Source organism: Lemur catta, chromosome 9 (genome assembly GCF_020740605.2).
Source record: "Lemur catta isolate mLemCat1 chromosome 9, mLemCat1.pri, whole genome shotgun sequence".
In the NCBI taxonomy this organism is placed as follows: domain Eukaryota; kingdom Metazoa; phylum Chordata; class Mammalia; order Primates; family Lemuridae; genus Lemur; species Lemur catta.
This window is the reverse complement of record NC_059136.1, coordinates 18939825-18958507: the sequence shown is the minus strand read 5'-3', so window position 1 is coordinate 18958507 and position 18683 is coordinate 18939825. Positions and strand designations below refer to the sequence as shown.

At 45.4% G+C, this 18683-nt stretch overlaps 1 protein-coding gene across 1 annotated transcript; it reads left to right on the top strand.

Annotated features, from left to right (window-relative positions):
- The first annotated feature begins 1810 nt into the window (after positions 1 to 1810).
- Positions 1811 to 5952, top strand: MAGEL2 (MAGE family member L2). Its single transcript, XM_045560633.1, has one exon. It carries the CDS (start codon positions 1910 to 1912, stop codon positions 5513 to 5515), a length of 3606 nt encoding a protein of 1201 aa, XP_045416589.1. The 5' UTR covers positions 1811 to 1909; the 3' UTR covers positions 5516 to 5952.
- The last annotated feature ends 12731 nt before the right edge of the window (positions 5953 to 18683 follow it).

Below are 18683 nucleotides of genomic sequence, written 5' to 3'. Positions count from 1 at the left end.
AATGCTGTAAATTCAGATATGCTAAACAGAAGCTGTAAAGCTTTTCCTTTATGGAAAAAAGGTGAAAGATCTAGAAATACGGAGAGAGAAAAAAAAAGGTTGCTAAGATCCGTGGTAAGAACAAATCTTCTATCCATGAAATTTTGAAGAAGCCAAAAAAAAAAAAAAACATACGTCTGTATAAGATATGGTACTATCCACAGTTTTAGGCATCTGCTGGGGGTCTTGGAACGTATCCCCTGTGGATAAGGAGGAAATTCTTAGGCACTCTGAAAAAGCCGGTTGTCTTTGAAAATAAGTGTTTCCTGGGAAATAACAACAGCCATTTGATGACCTGAAAATCGCTGAACCTAAACTCCCCAATTCTTCATTCATTATTTAAGGTGTAATATCATTGGGAATGTGTACATGCCTTTCTTTGGAGCCATAAATTACCAAATTTGAGGCACCCTGGCTAGGGGTATCTGAGGAGGAGTGGGGTATATCCTTCATCGTCTTCTTCCGCCCCCTGGTGGCCTTTCTGTCACTATGAACTCCTGCCCTGGGCTGCAGAGCTGCTTCTAATTAAACATCCTTGATACGCAGTAATTTGTGTATTTCCAGAAAACCATACAACTAAACAGAGATTCTCATTTTCAGCATAAAGTTGTATAGTGTTACGCAATAATGTTGATGCTTTATCTGTTAATACATCACTTATCTCATTTTTAAACTGATTTTTTCCATGAGTGGTTTTCTCAGAAATTTTCTGTTATTTTTCATCTATTTTTTCCTATTTATCAATTTTGGATTTATTTATTCACGCATTTTATCATTTTCTAGTGCATCTTTTGTTTTTAATTTTTAAAATTTCTTTTCTGCTCTGCAACTGAAAAACAACTCTAAGAAACCCACTCTGTTCCCTTATCTGAGCTGTTCCACAGGCAGTTTTCCCCATATTAAAAATGTTGTCTTCCCTCAATTTCTGGCATATCTTGATTTCCATGATTTGTTTTCTTTTCTCCATACTCTTTGCCACCCCTTTCCTCTGACTCTAATATGTCTGTATTCAAAGCAGACGGCAGCAGTTTCACTCTAAACTCTGTTCTCGTGCAACCACCTGCACTCTCGCATCTCTGTTTTCATAAGTGGGCATATGGGCTCCCAGCTCAGTTTTCTTCTGAATCCCAAGCTATAGTGCAAGAGCACCCACAGGGCATCTCTCCTTGGCAGCCCCAAAGCACCACGAACACCCTGCATCTTAGTCAGTACTCCTCATTTGTTTTCCCATGTGCTTTCCCACCGTGTCCTCAAAAGAGTAAATTGCCCCAGCAACTTTCCACTTTCCCAAGACAATGACTTGTGTGCCTTCTCCATTTCTTTGACTGGTATATTAAATTATAATACAGGTAGCTGTCTACTAAAACTCCTGAATGCGTATTACATAAATGCGCTTTTTTCATTCCCCGCCTCATATCTGAGCTCAGACCACACCATCTCCCCCCCGTCTTGGATACCTTCCATGTTTCCAGTGGTCTATTCCTATTCTATACTGCAGTAAAGTGATTTTTCTAAAACATGGATCTGTTCCTGTCACTCCCCTGTGAAAACTCATCCATGTAAAGTCTGACTAGTCTGCACTTGGGGACTGGACAGAGGAAGAAGAGATCTTGTGTCAGTCAGGACTCTGGTAGACGCCCCTGTGCAATATCCACTTGTGGTGGTCGGGGGCGGGGAAGGGGCGGGATTGAGCCCCCTTCCCCCTCCTCCTTACTGCGGAAAGCTGCAGAGCGAGAGCAGCACTCACTTCCTATTCAGCATTCAGCCGAGAGGGAGCCTCTGACCAGCCACGTAGGCATTCTCTTCTCTCTGGAGGAAAAGGCCCAGCAGCTGTCCGAGGAAAAGACCCACCAGCTGTCAGCCAAGGGACATGTCGCAGCTAAGTAAGAATACGGGTGATTCGAGTCCTCCAGCGGAGGCCCCGAAGCCGCCTGTCTATAGCCGCCCTACGGTTCTGATGCGGGCCCCGCCCGCTTCCTCCCGGGCTCCGCCAGTCCCTTGGGATCCACCTCCAATTGACTTGCAGGCTTCATTGGCCGCTTGGCAGGCACCCCAGCCTGCCTGGGAGGGCCCGCAGGGCCAGCTGCCCGCCCCGGTGGCTCCGATGCCCCAGCCTCCAGCCCTAGGGGGTCCCATGGTCCAGGCGCCCCCTCTGGGGGGACCGATGGGCAAGCCTCCGACTCCTGGAGTGCTAATGGTCCATCCTCCCCCTCCGGTACCCCCGCTAGCTCAGCCTCCGACTCCGGGAGTCCTGATGGTGCATCCTTCAGCTCCCGGAGCCCCTATGGCCCACCCTCCTCCTCCTCCGGGGACCCCGATGGCCCACCCTCCCCCTCCGGGCACCCCTATGGCCCATCCTCCCCCTCCGGGCACCCCGATGGCCCATCCTCCCCCTCCGGGCACCCCGATGGTGCATCCTCCCCCTCCGGGGACACCGATGGCGCATCCTCCCCCTCCCGGGACACCGATGGCTCATCCTCCCCCTCCGGGGACACCGATGGCCCAGCCTCCAGCTCCGGGAGTTCTGATGGCCCAGCCTCTGACTCCGGGAGTCCTGATGGTCCAGTCTCCTGCCGGAGCCCCGATGGCCCAGCCTCCGCCTCCGGGAGCCGTGATGGCCCAGCCTCCACCTTCAGCAGCACCGATGGCCAAGCCTCCAGGTCCTGGAGTCCTGATGATTCATCCTCCAGGTTCGAGAGCTCCGATCACCCAGCCTGCAGCTTCAGGAGCACCGATAGTGCAGCCGGCTGCCCCACCTGTGCAGCCTATGGGTTCTTGGGCCCCGCAGGGTCAACCACTGATCCTGCAAATCCAGTCTCAGGTTATAAGGGCTCCTCCGCAGGTTCCCCAGGTCCCACAGGCACCCCCTGCGCAGCTGGCCACACCCCCTGGTTGGCAGGCCACCTCGCCAGGGTGGCAGGCCACACCACAAGGCTGGCAGGCTCCACCCCTGACCTGGCAGGCCACGCAGGTAACCTGGCAGGCACCAGCAATCGCCTGGCAGGGGCCACCGCCCATGCGCCAGGGCCCCCCACCCATCCGCCCTGGCCCACCGCCCATCCGCCCTGGCCCACCGCCGATGATCCGCCAGCCTCCACCTGTGCTTCGCCAGGCACCACCTGTGATCCGCCAGGCACCACCTGTGATGCGCCAGGCACCACCGCTGATCCGCCAGGCACCACCTGTGATGCGCCAGGCACCACCGCTGATCCGCCAGGCACCGCCGCCCATCCGACCTGCCCCACAGGTCATGGCCACACAGCCACCTCTCTGGCAGACCCTGCCACCCCCACCTCCTTTGCGGCAGGCCCCGCAGGCTAGGCTGCCGGCCCCGCAGGTGCAGGGGGCGCCGCAGGTGCCTACGGCTGCAGCTGCTACGCAGGTACCCGCGGCGCCGCCCGCTGGCCTGCAGGTGCCCCAGCCTGTGCTGCCGGCCCCGCTGTCTGTCCCACTGTCTGACCCGCAGGCTGTGCACTGCCCCTCCATCATCTGGCAAGCTCCGAAAGGCCAGCCGCCAGTGCCACATGAGCTACCGACGTCGATGGAGTTCCAGGAGGTGCAGCCAACTCAGGCAGTAGCCTGGCAAGCCCCGAAGGCCCCCACTCATTTCTGGCAGCCCGTGCCTGCCCAGGAGGCCCAGAGGCAGGCTCCCCCGGTTGTCCAGCTGGAGCAGCCCTTTCGGGGAGCCCCGCCCTCCCAGAAAGTCCTGCAAATCCAGCTACCCGCCCAGCAGGCCCAGCCCTCGGGTCCGCAAGCAGAGCTGCCTGCGCTGCAGCACCAATCCTCCTGGCAAGGCCCTCCAGCAGTCTTGCAGGCCCAGCCCGGAGCCCAAGTAGCCTCGTCAAATTTTCCCCGGGGCTCCGCTAAATCATTGATGACTCCATCAGGAGAATGCAGGGCCTCTTCTATAGAACCCAGGGGCTCTTCTAAAGAACGTAGGACCTCTTCGAAGGAACGGAGGGCCCCTTCAAAGGACCGCATGATCTTTGCTGCCACCTTCTGTGCTCCGAGGGCAGTTTCAGCTACACGAGCACACCTGCCAACTGCCTGGAAAAACCTGCCTGCCTCATCGGAGACCTTCACTGCCACCTCCAGGGTCTTTCCCTCTACCTCCCACTTTCAGCCTGCCTCTTGTAATTCCTTTCCAGGCCCCTCTGCCACCTCAGAGGCCCCGAAGTCACTGCCATTTCCTCTGCAGGATCCCTTTGCCTGTGCAGAGGCCCTGCCTGCAGGCCCATGGGTTCCACAGCCCAATATGAATGCCTCAAAGGCATCCAAAGCAGTGCCCACCATCCTGATGGCTACAGCAGCTGCCCCCCAGGCAACTGCCACTGCTCCAGAGGCCTCAAAGACCTCCGTCGAGCCTCCACGCCGCTCTGGAAAAGCCACCAGGAAGAAGAAGCATCTGGAACCTGAAGAGGACAGCTGCAGCCATACGTTGGCCTTTTGTGACTGGCAGGACCAAAGGTCCTGGGACAATCTGAATCTGAGTGCCTGGGCAGTCCAAAGCCCTATCCAGGTCTTTGGTGACTGGGAGCACCCAAGCATTCCCCATGGCCTGAACGGCTGGGAGGGCCCTAGTACCTCCAGGATCCTGAGTGGCTGGGAGGGGCCCAGCACATCTTGGGCCCTGAGTGCCTGGGAGGGGCCAAGCACCTCAAGGGGCCCAGGTACCTCTGAAGGCCGAGGTAGCCCTCATACCTTATTTATCTCTGAGGTCCCCTGTCTCTGTCGGGGGTCCAGTGCCACCCAGGATGAGGTGGAGGCACAGCCATTTTCTCCCCTGGATGAGAGAGCAAATGCATTGGTGCAGTTCCTCTTGGTCAAGGACCAAGCCAAAGTGCCAATCCAGCGCTCAGAGATGGTGAAAGTCATCATCCGAGAATATAAAGATGAGTGCTTAGATATTATCAGCCGTGCCAACAGTAAGCTGGAGTGTGCCTTTGGTTATCAATTGAAGGAAATTGATACCACAAACCACTCCTATATTATCATCAACAAGCTGGGACATCCTAAAGGTGATTTGGTGGCATCCTACTTAGACAAGCCCAAGCTAGGGCTCCTGATGGTGGTCTTGAGCCTTATTTTCATGAAGGGCAATTGTGTCAGGGAGGATCTGATCTTTAATTTTCTGTTCAAGTTAGGATTGGATGTCCAGGAGACAAATGGTCTCTTTGGAAATGCAAAGAAGCTCATCACTGATGTGTTTGTGAGGCACAAGTACCTAGAATACAGGCGAATCCCCTGCACTGAGCCAGCAGAATATGAGTTGCTCTGGGGCCCTCGAGCATTCCTCGAAACCAACAAGATGCTTGTCCTGAGGTTTCTGGCCAGGCTCCATAAGAAAGATCCACAGAGCTGGCCATTCCATTACTTTGAAGCGCTGGCAGAGTGTGAGTCTGACGATACAGATGAGGATGATTCTGAAGCCGGTGACGATCCCGGCAGCCCCACCAGCAGTCCCCCTCCCCATTAATAAGTGCAGCAGAGATCTTGTTCATTTGTTTTCCCTGGGGCCACTGATGGGGGAGGGGGTATTTTGTTTCTGGTGTTTATGTTCCAGTTCCATGTGTGTAAGTTTGGATTTTCCATTTGGTTCCATATCTGCCAAAGCTTTGTACATTTTCATGTGGTGTTGATTTCAACTGGCCTCTGTTCTCTTTGGTATTTTGGCATTTGTATTTTTAAGTGAAATCTGTGGTTCTCTGTTTTGTGTTATAATTGTTATGTTTTGGTATCAGAGTTGTGCTGGCTTTGTGAAATGAATTGAGACGTTATCCATCTCATTCTGGTACTGATTATGTAGCATTGTTATTGGTTGTTCTTTGAACGTTAAAATGACTCATCAGTAAAACTGTCTATAGAAAAGTAAATATCTATATATCTATATATAAATATACTTTCAGCATAACATGGAAGTGTTTGTCTTTATTCTAATTTTCACTCTAGATGGTGGAAGCCAAGTTTTGCCACATTCTCGGAATAGACACACACACCAAGACTACTCTCAGTGATAGTAAACACCACCGGGAGGAAACAGTTTCCCAAGGAAAGTGCGCCATTCATCTTTATAATGATGCACTGATTGTGGTGGGTGGTGAAGCATAAAATTTCCATTAATCCAAAAGTAAAACTTCACAAGTCAGTGAGGCCAAATCAAGAAGGGGTCATATGCCTTGTCTGATTTAATCCTCACAATAATCCTTCAAAATAGGCATTTTGCAAGTGAAGGTGTAAGGTTCAAGGATATTAATTAAATCACACGTGTTAGTGCCAAGCCAGTAAAGTTGTAATTTAAAGCAGAAAATTTCCTTTAACGGTATGTAGGGTAGGAGGGCCATCCACCTGCAGGATTGCAGATAACCATGTTTGTTAGCCACGTGGAGAGACCAGAAAAAGGGGCATTTGTCAGTCATGTGGCTCAGGGAGGGAGGGAGACGTGGAGTGGTTGCCTAGCAGTTTACATTTGTCTCCCTATAAAATATCCAGGCTTATAGCAGGGAAAAGGAAAAAACAGGCTTCCTCCAACCCTGTGGATTGCAAGCGGTAGCGGCTGGGTTAGGGAAGGCGGGAGGGGGATTCCTAGCAACACGGAGGTCTAGGGGAAGCTCAAGGGATAGGTGGGGCTAGGGTAGGGTTAACCCTAATGTTACAGGGTAAGTCAGCTGGCAATACATGACGCTGCTAAATAGCTGCGGTCCACCCTTGGGTACAGGGTCTGTTGTTGGAAGGAGGGCATGAGGAGGCGAACTGGCCTGAGTGGGAAAAAGATACTCGCTTACACACCAGGATGGTGTACACAAAATGATTTTCTTGAGGTTATACTCTCCCGTGGAAGGTGAGCATCAGCCCTGCTTGCCACTCATACCGTCCGGTCGGAATCAAGAAACCCAATCCCGTATCCCGCTTCTCCGTGTAAAGCCGAAGTCCCAGTGAAGGTAAGACGTAGTGGTGGAATTCTCCTGCCACCTAGTGGCCGGTCAGCTATGCTACCGCTGCTTCTACGGCTTCGGCCCCTCCTGGGGGGCTTAACTTCACACCCCGGAGTACCTAGATTGTGGCTACTACTTGCTTCATACCTTTTGCCCGTAATCTTACTTATATCTGTACCCACACATTCATCCCCTCCTTCTTATCAGAGTCCTCCTTTTAAAATCCAATCCAAGCTTCCCTCACTGATTGTTGCCATAAGTACTGCAGCATTGACCCTTAGGAAGCTGACTAGGACAGGAACTCTCAAGGCACAGAGTCTGTCCCCAGCATCTGCAGACAGGAGCTTTCAAGGGCTATTAGTCCCACCGCAGGACCTACCAGGCTCCAGGAGATCTGCAAGTAGTGCCAGTGGCCTGGTCCTCCGGAAACTAGGAGGGAGTTTCCTATAAACTCATGGGTCGGAGAGTCCTGCAAATCTGCCTACGATCAATCTTTAGTTATTTTGACGATGACGACAATAACAACAAATCTCCACTGAAGGAGATAGCAATGCCCAGATGAGAACTACCCCCAAAGCAAGTTTAGCTGCGCAGGAAAGTAGCACATGGGGTCTTGTATTTCTTGTTGTTTGTTTTTAGTTTATTTACAATTGTTTATATAGTTTTCTCCAAACCGTTTACTGGTGGGGTACTTGAGCAAGATGCTCTTTGTGAACAAAATTTGGAAAATAGCATCATATGTATGACTTCGGTGCCATAGTTAAGGTGTGAGCTGGCTCTGCTTCGTGGTAGAAAGGCTTACCTCCCATTTACAAACCTCTCTCTCACAACTCTCATTTATCTCATATCCGATGTACATCTAATAACCTTCTCTAAGTAATGCCAAGGGCTGAAGGCCTAAATTTGATTACGTTGTAATGAGACATAAATTACAATGATAATGAAATTTGTCTGTTACAAATAACTAGACTAAATTAGCCAAATGTGCAACTGAAAAGTTTAAGAAAGAATAGCTAACATTATGAAGCAGAATACAGAAATCAAAGACCCAGAATATAGGAAACTACAGGGAAAAAAAGCAGTAGGAACAAAATCAAGACCCACTTATTTGAAAGTGCTAAAATGTAGAAGTAGTGCAAAGCTTTTTACTATAAAATGAATAAAAATAAAACTGTTATAAGTAAATAATAAAAAGGTATCACATGACAAAAATAAAAGAAATATAAATAGCAAATAACTGTTGGCACTGTTACACCTCACTAATATTTAAAACCAGAAATACTACATCAGTATTCCAGTTTTAATTTTTTTAAACTGGCATATAATAAAATAAAACCCCATGGAACATCCAATGTAAATGAGGTTGTTATGCAACTGGAACTGTTATTTACAACAGATGATGATATAAATTACTACAATTTGCCTTGAAATCAATTCAGCCAACTACATCTTCAAGAGGTTTAAGCAAATCAATACTGTTTAACTAGAAATTCCTCATATGGAACTATATGGAATAGGAATAATCTGCAGTGAAGGCAAAAACTTCTTCACAAAGAGAGCTGCTTATGTAATTGGAGATGTATCAGGTATGTGCACCCATCTTATTAATACATCCATACTAGTGTCAAGGTGGTACTGAGAGTTTCTGCTGAAAAGACCACCCACAGGCTTCCTGAAAAGATGACTTGCAGTTTGTTTCAACACATGGAAAATGAAAGACTGAGTGTCCAAAATTATTTGCCTTAGAGTAGAGTGCTTACAATCTGTGCCTGAAAAGTTTAAAGGTGAGTGTGCGCAAACTCCCACCAACGCTATACAGTAATCTCAGTACAAGCCATTTCGCATGAAGCCATATGATTCCTAGGGAAGAGAAACTGCAAAATAATTCTCATCCAGTGTACTGCTATTAGGGTGTTCAGATATAAGCAAGTTAATATTTTAGGATATTTACCTTAAAAAGATGATACGAATTTTGGAATAATTTTACTCTAAGTCATTCCTCCTGAGAGCAATAGAGAAAAGGGCCAGTTGCTTGTCAAAGCCACACATAAACCAACTTTATCAGCACACATGAGTTAACAATCATGGCTGTAATTGATGAAGTACATGCTGGATCCCCGTGGACCCAGTAACACCCAGTTTACTGGGCACACAGCCCATGTTATTCATTTGCCTTCAAAGTTATGGGCACAAGCACAACTCAGCACCTTTACACCAACTGTCATAATACAAGAAATGATAGAGGATCATTCCTTGCACCCCTGCACCCAGTTGCCCGAGCTGAAAACCTGGGAATCCTCTCCCTTAATCTGATTAGCTGCCAGGTCATGCTAGTTTTGCCACCTTGTAAAGTCAGTGTTTTCCCCCTCTCCAGTCCTGTGTCCATTGTTTCCTGCCTGGACTTGGCGGCTTCCCTTTTCATGGTTTCTATCTTCAGGCCTGCCCCTTAATCACACTTGCACATTGGCAGCCCAGTGGTCCCCACTCCACAGTAGCGAAGAGGTCTAAACCTCATAATTCCTTGCCCTGTTTAAAGTGTTTCTTGGCTCCCAGTGTTCCTCATTGGAAGATGTAACCATCCTCAGCTTACTTTCCTCATCATGGGGGTCAAGGGGCAGCCAGTGAGAGGTGGGTTTACCTAAACAGGAATTTACAAATGAGGACAGGGGTCCCTCTGCTGGACAGTTCTAAGAAGTCCTCGGATTCTGAATTGAAAACCTAGGCATACCAACAAGAAGGGTCCTAAAAGAAAGAAGCCCCTGGCATTTAGGGATGAAGCTACATTTTCTGTGTGCAAGCAATTTATTTCTTCCAAATCTTCCAGTGGGTTGCACTGTGAATTCCACTAAGGGATTTACATAACACTACTGGCCCACGAGTCCAATTTCCTAATCCTGAAGATTTTGAAAGTTATATCTACCCCTTTCTGTTTAAGAGATGGTGGTTATGGGGAGCCTCCTTCATTATCAGCTTCTCCTGTTTTTGTCGGTGACACTAAAGAAGTCATCCTGGTTGTCTCAGTGTGATGTCCTTCTCTGTGCCCATGGCATGGCTCTGCAAGCTGCCAATTCACCTCTGAATGAGACTCTTCTGTGCTCTCTCTTCTTCAGGGTGAATTCAGCTTGTGAATAACTATTAACAGAGTCATTGGTGGTAATCAATCCATAAGCAATCATAGCAGAAGCATGTCCTGAACCTCCAAGGTCTCCTGGAGCACACTCTATAATGGCTCAGGACATTCCACTGTAATAGAGCTGGGTGGGACCTCAAAGCTGTGCAATCTGAATAGTGGCTTTGTTAGCTTCTGTGAGACAGCCTTAAGAATATTTTATTTTGAAATAATTATGTATTCACAGGAAGTTGAAAAGATTGTACAGGGCAGTCTTACGTGTCCTTAATCTTCTTTCTCCCAATATGTATATCATATATAGCTATAGTACAATATCAAGGACGTGGACATCATTACCATTTGTAAGTCTAGCTCAATGCTTTCTCATCACATGTGTGGGTAGTATAACCATCACTGCCAATAAGATACAAGACTATTCCACCACCATGAAGATTTCTCTCCCACCACACATGAGCACCTCTTCCCCCTCCATCACTAACTTTTGGCAATCTCTACTCTGTTCTCCAACTCTGTAATCTTGTCATGTAATACAAATGAAGTAATATCTTTGAGGCTGGCATCTTTTCACTAAGCATAATTCTTTTTATATCTATCCACATTGATGCATGTATTAACAGTTTATTCTTTTTTAATGCTAATAAAACATTTACTGATGAAAGCTGTCTCATTGTTTTCAGTTTTGAACAACTACAAAGTTGATATGAACATCTGTGCACAGTTTTTTCTATAGACATACGTTTTCATTTATCTGTGGTAAATGTCATGGGTGTAATTGCTGTATGGTATTTTTATGGTAATTTATTTAAATAAAGTGTCAAACTATTTTCCAGAGTGGCTTTAACATTTTACATTTCAACTGGCAATGTATGAGAGATCCAGTTTATATCCTTACTAGCAATTGGTATAGTCACTTTTTTTTTAATTTGGCTGTCCTAATAGATGTGTAGAGATATGTCATTGTGGTCTTAATTTGTATTCCTCTGTGATCAGATAGGGAATGAATATACACCAATTCCCCAAGAGCCCCATAAACACTTGTAACTGTTTTACCATAGTGGGTCAAGGAAGGCTTGAATCTTTTTTTTTTTTTTCAGTATACTATAGAGGTACAAAAGTTTAGGTTACATATATTGCTCTTTCCCCCCCTCCCTGAGTCAAAGCTTCAAGGATGTCCATTCCCCAGACAGTGCGCATCACACTCATTATATAGGTATACACCCTTCCCCCCCCCCCACATCTGCCCGACACCCGATTAGTGTAATTCCCAGATGTGCTCTTAGGTGATGATCAGTGAAACCAGTTTGATGGCGAGTACATGTGGTGCTTATTTTTCCATTCTTGGGATACTTCACTTAGTAGAATGGGTTCCAACTCTATCCAGGACATAAGAGATTCTATATCACCATTATTTCTTATAGCTGAGTAATACTCCATGGTATACATATACCACATTTTATTAATCCACTCATGTATTGATGGGCACTTGGGTTGTTTCCACATCTTTGCGATTGTGAATTGTGCTGCTATAAACATTCGGGTACAGATGTCTTTTTTACAGAATGACTTTTGTTCTTTTGGGTAGATGCCCAATAATGGGATTGCTGTATCGAATGGTAGGTTTACTTGAATCTGTTTAAGGTATCTCCATATTGCTTTTCACAGAGGTTCCGCTAGTTTGCAGTCCCACTAGCAGTGTATGAGTCTTCTTGTCTCTCCACATCCACACCAACATTTATTTATAACTGTCTCGGGGAGTGCTTTTGCCTTACCTGACTGATCAACACCCAAGAATTTGACTAACAAGTCAGGTCCCTGGACCTTGGAGTCATTCACTGCCTGACCCCATTGCTCCAATGAGGTTCAAAGGCTGGTAGCAGCTTCTTCTAGATCTGTTAGGGAATCAGAGGTTAACATTACCTCATCAATATAATGAAACAAGTACACTGAGGATGGCTGATCCCATGTGGCCAAGTCTTGTACCACAAAACCATGACATATGGTTGGGCTGTGGAGGTAACCTTATGGTAACACCACAAATGTCCATTGCCATCCTTCCCATGTGAAGGTAAACTGGTCTTGACTATCTGTAGCTATGTCTATGGAGAAAAAGCATTGGTCAGGTCCACCACATAGTGGTACTGTCCAAGCACATGCACTTAGCCCTCCTCATCGGCCGCCAGGTGTTTATAATAAAAATGGCTTGGCGCATCCCCAATTCCCACAGCTCCATGGGCATGTAAGTGGAGTAAGAGGTACACTCTGCCGCTGCGGGCATTCCCTGCCCTCAAGATCCCATTGTTGTTCATGCTCCATTCTTTGTTTCACAACCGGGTGGGCACTCAGCAGAGGGGTCCCGCCCTCAGTCTCATGCGTACTTGTGGTTTCACCAGTGTCCGTCCCTGACACACTCGTTAATTCCTTCTCCAAAGCTGGCACATGGGCTTCCTGGTTTTCCTTTGTCACTTGTAATTTCCCTACCTGGGTCTCTCGCCGCAGGGTATCTGCATGTTGCTCCTAAAGGGCTGTAAGGAAGTGCCGGCCCACTCAACCAGCCCCCACTTGCTCCCTAGGCTGCAATGATTCTTCCAGGGCCACAAGGCCCTTTCCAGGGGGGCAGGCACACACTCCACCTGTTCCCACAACATGAGGACCACTGCCACTGGGTACTACAAACCCATGGGAGGCCACATATCCTCCCCTGCTGGGGTGGAGAGGAAACTTTCCCTGTTGAATCCTGCTGGCTATGCCAAATGTGGGGAGGAGGCTCTGTGGCTAGCAAGTGCACTGGCACAGGCTTTGGAAATTGGAACAGGTGAGTGGCAGCAGGCAGGTGAGACATGCTCTTTATTGTTGGGGGGATGCAGTGGCACAGCAAGAATATGATGAGTGCTTATATATGGTTCAGAAAAATAAAGGTAACATCCCATGGGAAAGTGATCACATGGGTTCACATAGCAGATGACACCTTGGTTACATAGTGTGCTGACTCATGCCTCGTCAGAAGGCTAGCTTGCCAGGGGGGCAGCTGAGCCAGAAAAAAATACCGTGGCAGTCATCTTAGTTTGGCCTAACAAACCTATTGCCTATACAAATGAATTTTCCCTCATACCTCTATGGACATCCCAGCGAGTAAGGGTGGAGTACTCTCTATTGCAGAGCTCAGGTGGAAGTTCAGAATTTCCACTCTGCCTTTGATGACACCACCTCAATGATGACACAGAAGGGAAGGGGGCCCTTTTTTACTGCATTCCCTGTGACCTCCAATGACAGCAAATGGGGAGGGGAGGCCTCATTAGCACTGGAAAGTGTTGAAAGTCCTGGATTTTCACCCAGCAGCCTAACACCAGCCCAGCAGGGAGGGGCTCCTCCTTGCTCTAGAGGGGCCAGAGCCCAGGCTTCCCAGGTGGTCTCCATGGGCACTGCATTGTGGGGTCATTTTACTGCCTGGTGACAATGAAAGTCTCAGATTCTCACTCCACTTTCTCTGATACTATGCTGGCAGGGAAAGAGTGGAGGGCATCTCATTATGAGCAGGCAAGGGTGGAGTCTAGGCTCCCCACCCTGACTTGCTGCAGGGGTAAGGGTGGGGCCAAAAGTTTTCCCATGGATTTTATTAGCATAGGACAACTATTGCCTGAAAGTTTTCTGTCTTTCTAGGTTTCCTTCCCCTTTCATAGTCCTTTGGCTAGAGGTAACGGGTTTTTCAGGGGTGTGTGTGTGTGTGTGTGTGTGTGTGTGTGTGTGTGTGTGTGTGCGTGCGTGTGGTCTGTGCCAGGTTGTTGCTTCCTCAACTCTAAGTCTGGGATAGATGAGTCAAATGGTAAACCCAAGTGTTATAGATTGAACTATGTTTCCCCAAAGTCACATGTTGAAGTCCTAGCCCCCAATGTGACTATATTTGGAGATAGGGTCTTTAAAGAGGTAATTAAGGTTAGATTAGGTCATACAGATTGGGTCCTAATCCAATATACTTGGTGTCTTTATTGGAAGAGGAAGAGACAACAAGGATGCATGTGTATAGAGAAAAGACCATTTGAAGACACAGTGAGAATGTGCCATGCCATCTGCAAGTCAAGGGTAGAGGCCTCAGGAGAAACCAAACCTGTTTATTCCTTGATCTCAGACTTTCCAGCCTCAAGAACTATCAGTAAATTTTTACTGCTTAAAGCTGCCAGCCCATGGTATTTTGTAATGGCAGCTTTAGAAGACAAATGTGCCAGGGAACTCACTGCTATGTAATTCCTTGTTTCCCAAAGTCCTAGCTGACTTCTCTATACCTTTATGAGTCTTATTTGTTTGTTTTATGTATAGTGTCCAGGACTTTTAGCTGTACTTATGGGAGAAATAGAGAAAAGAATGTTTACTCTATATTGTCATTTATATGGAACTTGATGTCTTCTGCAAGGAATTTTACAGATGCTTGATTTCAGAATTCCATGCAATTCTATGATCATGACATCTATTTTTTTTTCTTTTTTTCTGTCTCCAGCCTTCAGTTATGTTACTTAATGTGCTTGGCTACATTTTGCACTATTCTTCTCCTGAATAACCCCCTCCTGGACCTTCAAGACTTGGTCAGACATTTAGTTTTGAAATAATTATATTCTTTTTTTGTTGTTGCCACTTGTAATTTTTTTTTATTATTGAGAGACTGTTTTTTTTTGAGCCCACGCTTTTAGTTCTTTTATTTTTTTTAATTTTTTATTGATACATATTTGTACATATTCATGGAATACATATTATATTTTGATACAAACATCTAACATGTAATGATCAAATCAGGGTAATTGGGACACGATTCACCTGAAACATTTACCATTGCTTTACGTTGGGAACATTTGAAACACAGTAGTAATATTCTCCAGGGATTAGGGGGTTGAGGGTGGTAAACTCACAACTAACGATCACAGACGCGGTGAGCATTGTAGAGGGGAAGGGCATGCCTCTAAACCTTGCTTGGGTGAGGCAAAGATGTAAAATGTAACCAGAAGATATTTGCACTTCTGTGTTTGTTGCAAAATTATTCACAATGGCTAAAATGTGGAATCAGCTTAAGTGTTTATCAAAGGACGAATGGATAAAGAAGATGTGGTATATGTACACAATGGAATATTATTTAGCCATGAAAAAGAAGGAAATTTTGTCATTTACGGAAACATGGATGGATCTGGAGGACATTATTTTAAGTGAAATAAACCAGGCACAGAAAGACAATTATTGCATTTTCACACTCATATATGGGACCTAAAAAAATTGATCTCATAGAGGTAGTGAATAGAATGGTGGCTACTAGAGGTTGGTAAGGGTGGTGGGAAGGGGTAATGAAGAGGTGTTGTTTAATGGGTAATACTGTTAAATAGAAGGAAAAAGTTCTAGTGTTTAATAGTTCAGTGGAGCAACTATAGAAAGAATTATATTCTAATATATTTCTTCTTCAATTTTAGGGAATTCTACTGCACATAATCATATCATTTAGAAGATCTTCCAAAGGGAAGATACCAGTCTACCTCTTAAGACGATCCAAGAATGGGTGCCATTGTTTCATCTTTAGGAGACCTAGCTTCATTGCCAGCCTCTCCCTGATGACTGGGGGCAGAGTACTGACCCTTGGCTCCAGCCTGTGAGTGATGCCTGAAATGCCAGCATGTCACAGGCTCCCTCATCACTGCTTTCTACTGCCAGAAGACTGGGAATCTGGCCTTGGCATCTGAGCTATTCCTCTCTTTCACCCAGTATGTGGTACATTTTCACCCTCTTAGAAATTTATATAATTAAAGATATCAGCAACCTTGTCCAGAAGAATTAAAATTGTTAGATTGAGTATAAAGAATATAATAATAATACTAAACGGTTCTCATATGCAGTGGTGATGAAGGCAGATTTCCATAGGCTAAGGCTCAGCCACTATCATTATGACAGCTACTATATATTTTTGAGTTTGCTTGCAAGGAGTAGGCTGACAGCATACATTCACAACCTCAGGCCATCATCCCAGTTGGTCCCCAGTTCCCTGTTCAGAAATATTCAGCAACAGGAATAATAGGATTTTGGTTAATTTATTTCTACCTTAACCAGTAAGTTTACAGAGATAGCTAAAAGGCAACAGTACTTATGTAAGGATTCTATTCAGATGACCTGTCATTCTAAAGTCTTTCAATTCTGCTTCACATGTTGTCTGCCTACCTTTAGAGAAGGGGAGTATCTCCTATAAGTGTGCACACCTGTTGAGGAAATTGCAACAAAAGATGAAAAGGCAGGTAATATCTCTGTTATCATGGGTGCTACCTTCTAGATGGGTGAGATGAATAATAAGTAAACAAGGAAATATCAGGTAATTACAGTACTGTGTTGAACCTAAAAGAAGGTGACTTATAGAGAGTCAAATGGGCTCTGTATACTGTGTGATCAGGGAAGAACTCTGTGAGGAGTTTATATGCAGGTTGAGATTTTAAAGAAAAAATGGAGACAGCCACATAAAAGTCTGGGAGAACAACCTTCTAAGCAGAGGAATGTCATAATGAGGAGAGGACATTGATGGATTGGGAAGAGAACGAATTTGAGTGTACCTGGAGCATAGTGAGTGTCAGGGTTGAATAGGCTGAGATAAGGTAGCAGGTATAATAGTCATAACATGCCTACAAAATTCCCCCAATTGGTTGAATCTACCTGGTACCTTTTTCTATTACATTATATCTGTGCCCCACTCTGTCTACCTAAAGCTGGAAATGGCAACTATTATGGTCACCTTTTTGGTAGCCACATTATCCTACCTCCTATTCTCCAATTCACAATTGAAACAGAATGTGCATCAAGGTAAAATGTTCTATGCAGATATTGCAGAACCAATTTTCTAATTTATTTTGCTGGTACTCAGGAAGCCATGCTGGACAATTTTATGTTGGGAAACCAAACTTTTTTTTTCTGATTTAGGAATAACTTGGCAGAATCCAATTCCACCCTTCCCTATACCCCATTAATGAGAAATTCATAATGCAAGTGTGTGCAGCATTGCTTCCCATTTATACCCTGTCCCCTTGACCACTGTTCTTCCCTGCTGGTAGAAACTTGATTTTTTTTTCATGAGGTTCACTCTCCCATGTATTCATTAATGTTAGTCCTTCTACTGACCCAGGATTAGTTTAAACTAAAAGTAATAATTCATGTATCATCCTCCATTGATATACATGTGGCAAAGTCTAGTCAGAAGGCTTTTGGAGATGTTTTTCTCTATAATAAAAACAGATTTTAAAAAATGAGAAACTATCTCTCCATGGCTTGGAGGCTATAATATGTGCATGGGATTTCTGGAGCTGTTCTGGTTACCATACACACACGGAAGAAATATTGTCAGCAAAATAAGGAGCAAAGATAAAAAGCACCCATGTCTTCAGTGATATGGTTGATTCACTGAATTAACAAATCCTGGAATGCCCAGCCTGTGGGGCATTTTACAATTAATTTTAGTTGGCTTTTATTTTACTTACAGCTCCAAGCATCTCAATTGATACGAATAATTTCAAAGCCTGACTTTGGCAACACGTTACACATTTTTCCCAAAGGGTCATAGACTCCTGATTTCACACATCAGCACTGTTTCTCTGACAATGTTACTTTTTGTAGAGTCTCAAAGTCACGTGGAAGATTTAGAGAATCAGTAACCTCAAGACAAACATTAAACAGAATGCCTCATTTTCCTCCTCAATGTTACTCAAATATAATCTTATTCTTCAATGCAAAATATCATACAGGAAGTTTCTTAACATAACTATAAACCATAAATGGCAATAAACCTCTCTTCACTTCTGAATCACTATTAACTCACAGCCCTTGTTTCTTTATCAAGTCCTTAGGACTCAGATGATTAATGGTGAAAACAGGTGTAAACACCCACACGTGATGATTCCTTCTATGTCCTCTTGATGTGGCACCCCACCTGGGAGTGAACCAATCTCATTTGCAAGCTTGCATATCTCCATCTAGTACTGACAGGGTTTTACACAGGAGGATTGTGACTACCATGGAACTTCCTCTTTACTCCTACAGTGCAGTTGTGCCTAGGCGCTGTCTGTCATGCTCTTCAATCATACACTCAGAGTTCTGGCACTGAGTTACTGAATTCAATCCCCCCATTAAGATGCGCACTCACAATATGGCTATTGCAGGGAATGAGAGTAGGAGTCTGCCATAGCTATGGCCCAGCTGCTGCCAATGCCAGGAGGATAGATTGGGAGATTCCCCACTGCTAGAGAGCAATGCCTCTGAAAATCTGAAGATGGTAGAGAATGAAGGAAAATAATTATAACCACTAAAAATGTCAAACAATTTACAAATATTCCAAACCTTATGACTCCCAAACACATTTTCTCAGGGTATGTTTATCACACATGAATTATATGGTAGTTATTTTTCATAGATTATCACATTCAGTATTCTCAAAAATTCTAGAAGAGAGACAAACTATTTGTTCCCATTTTACACATGACTATACAGCTTATAAAGGTTGAGTAAATTTCTGAAGATTGTTTAACTGGTGATGCTGGGATCCAAAGCCAGTTTGAGCAGCCTTAGAGCCAGTGTCAGGA

Excerpts from the sequence above, each read along its gene's own strand:
- MAGEL2 (XM_045560633.1), top strand. The coding sequence starts at position 1,910 with ATGTCGCAGCTAAGTAAGAATACGGGTGATTCGAGTCCTCCAGCGGAG.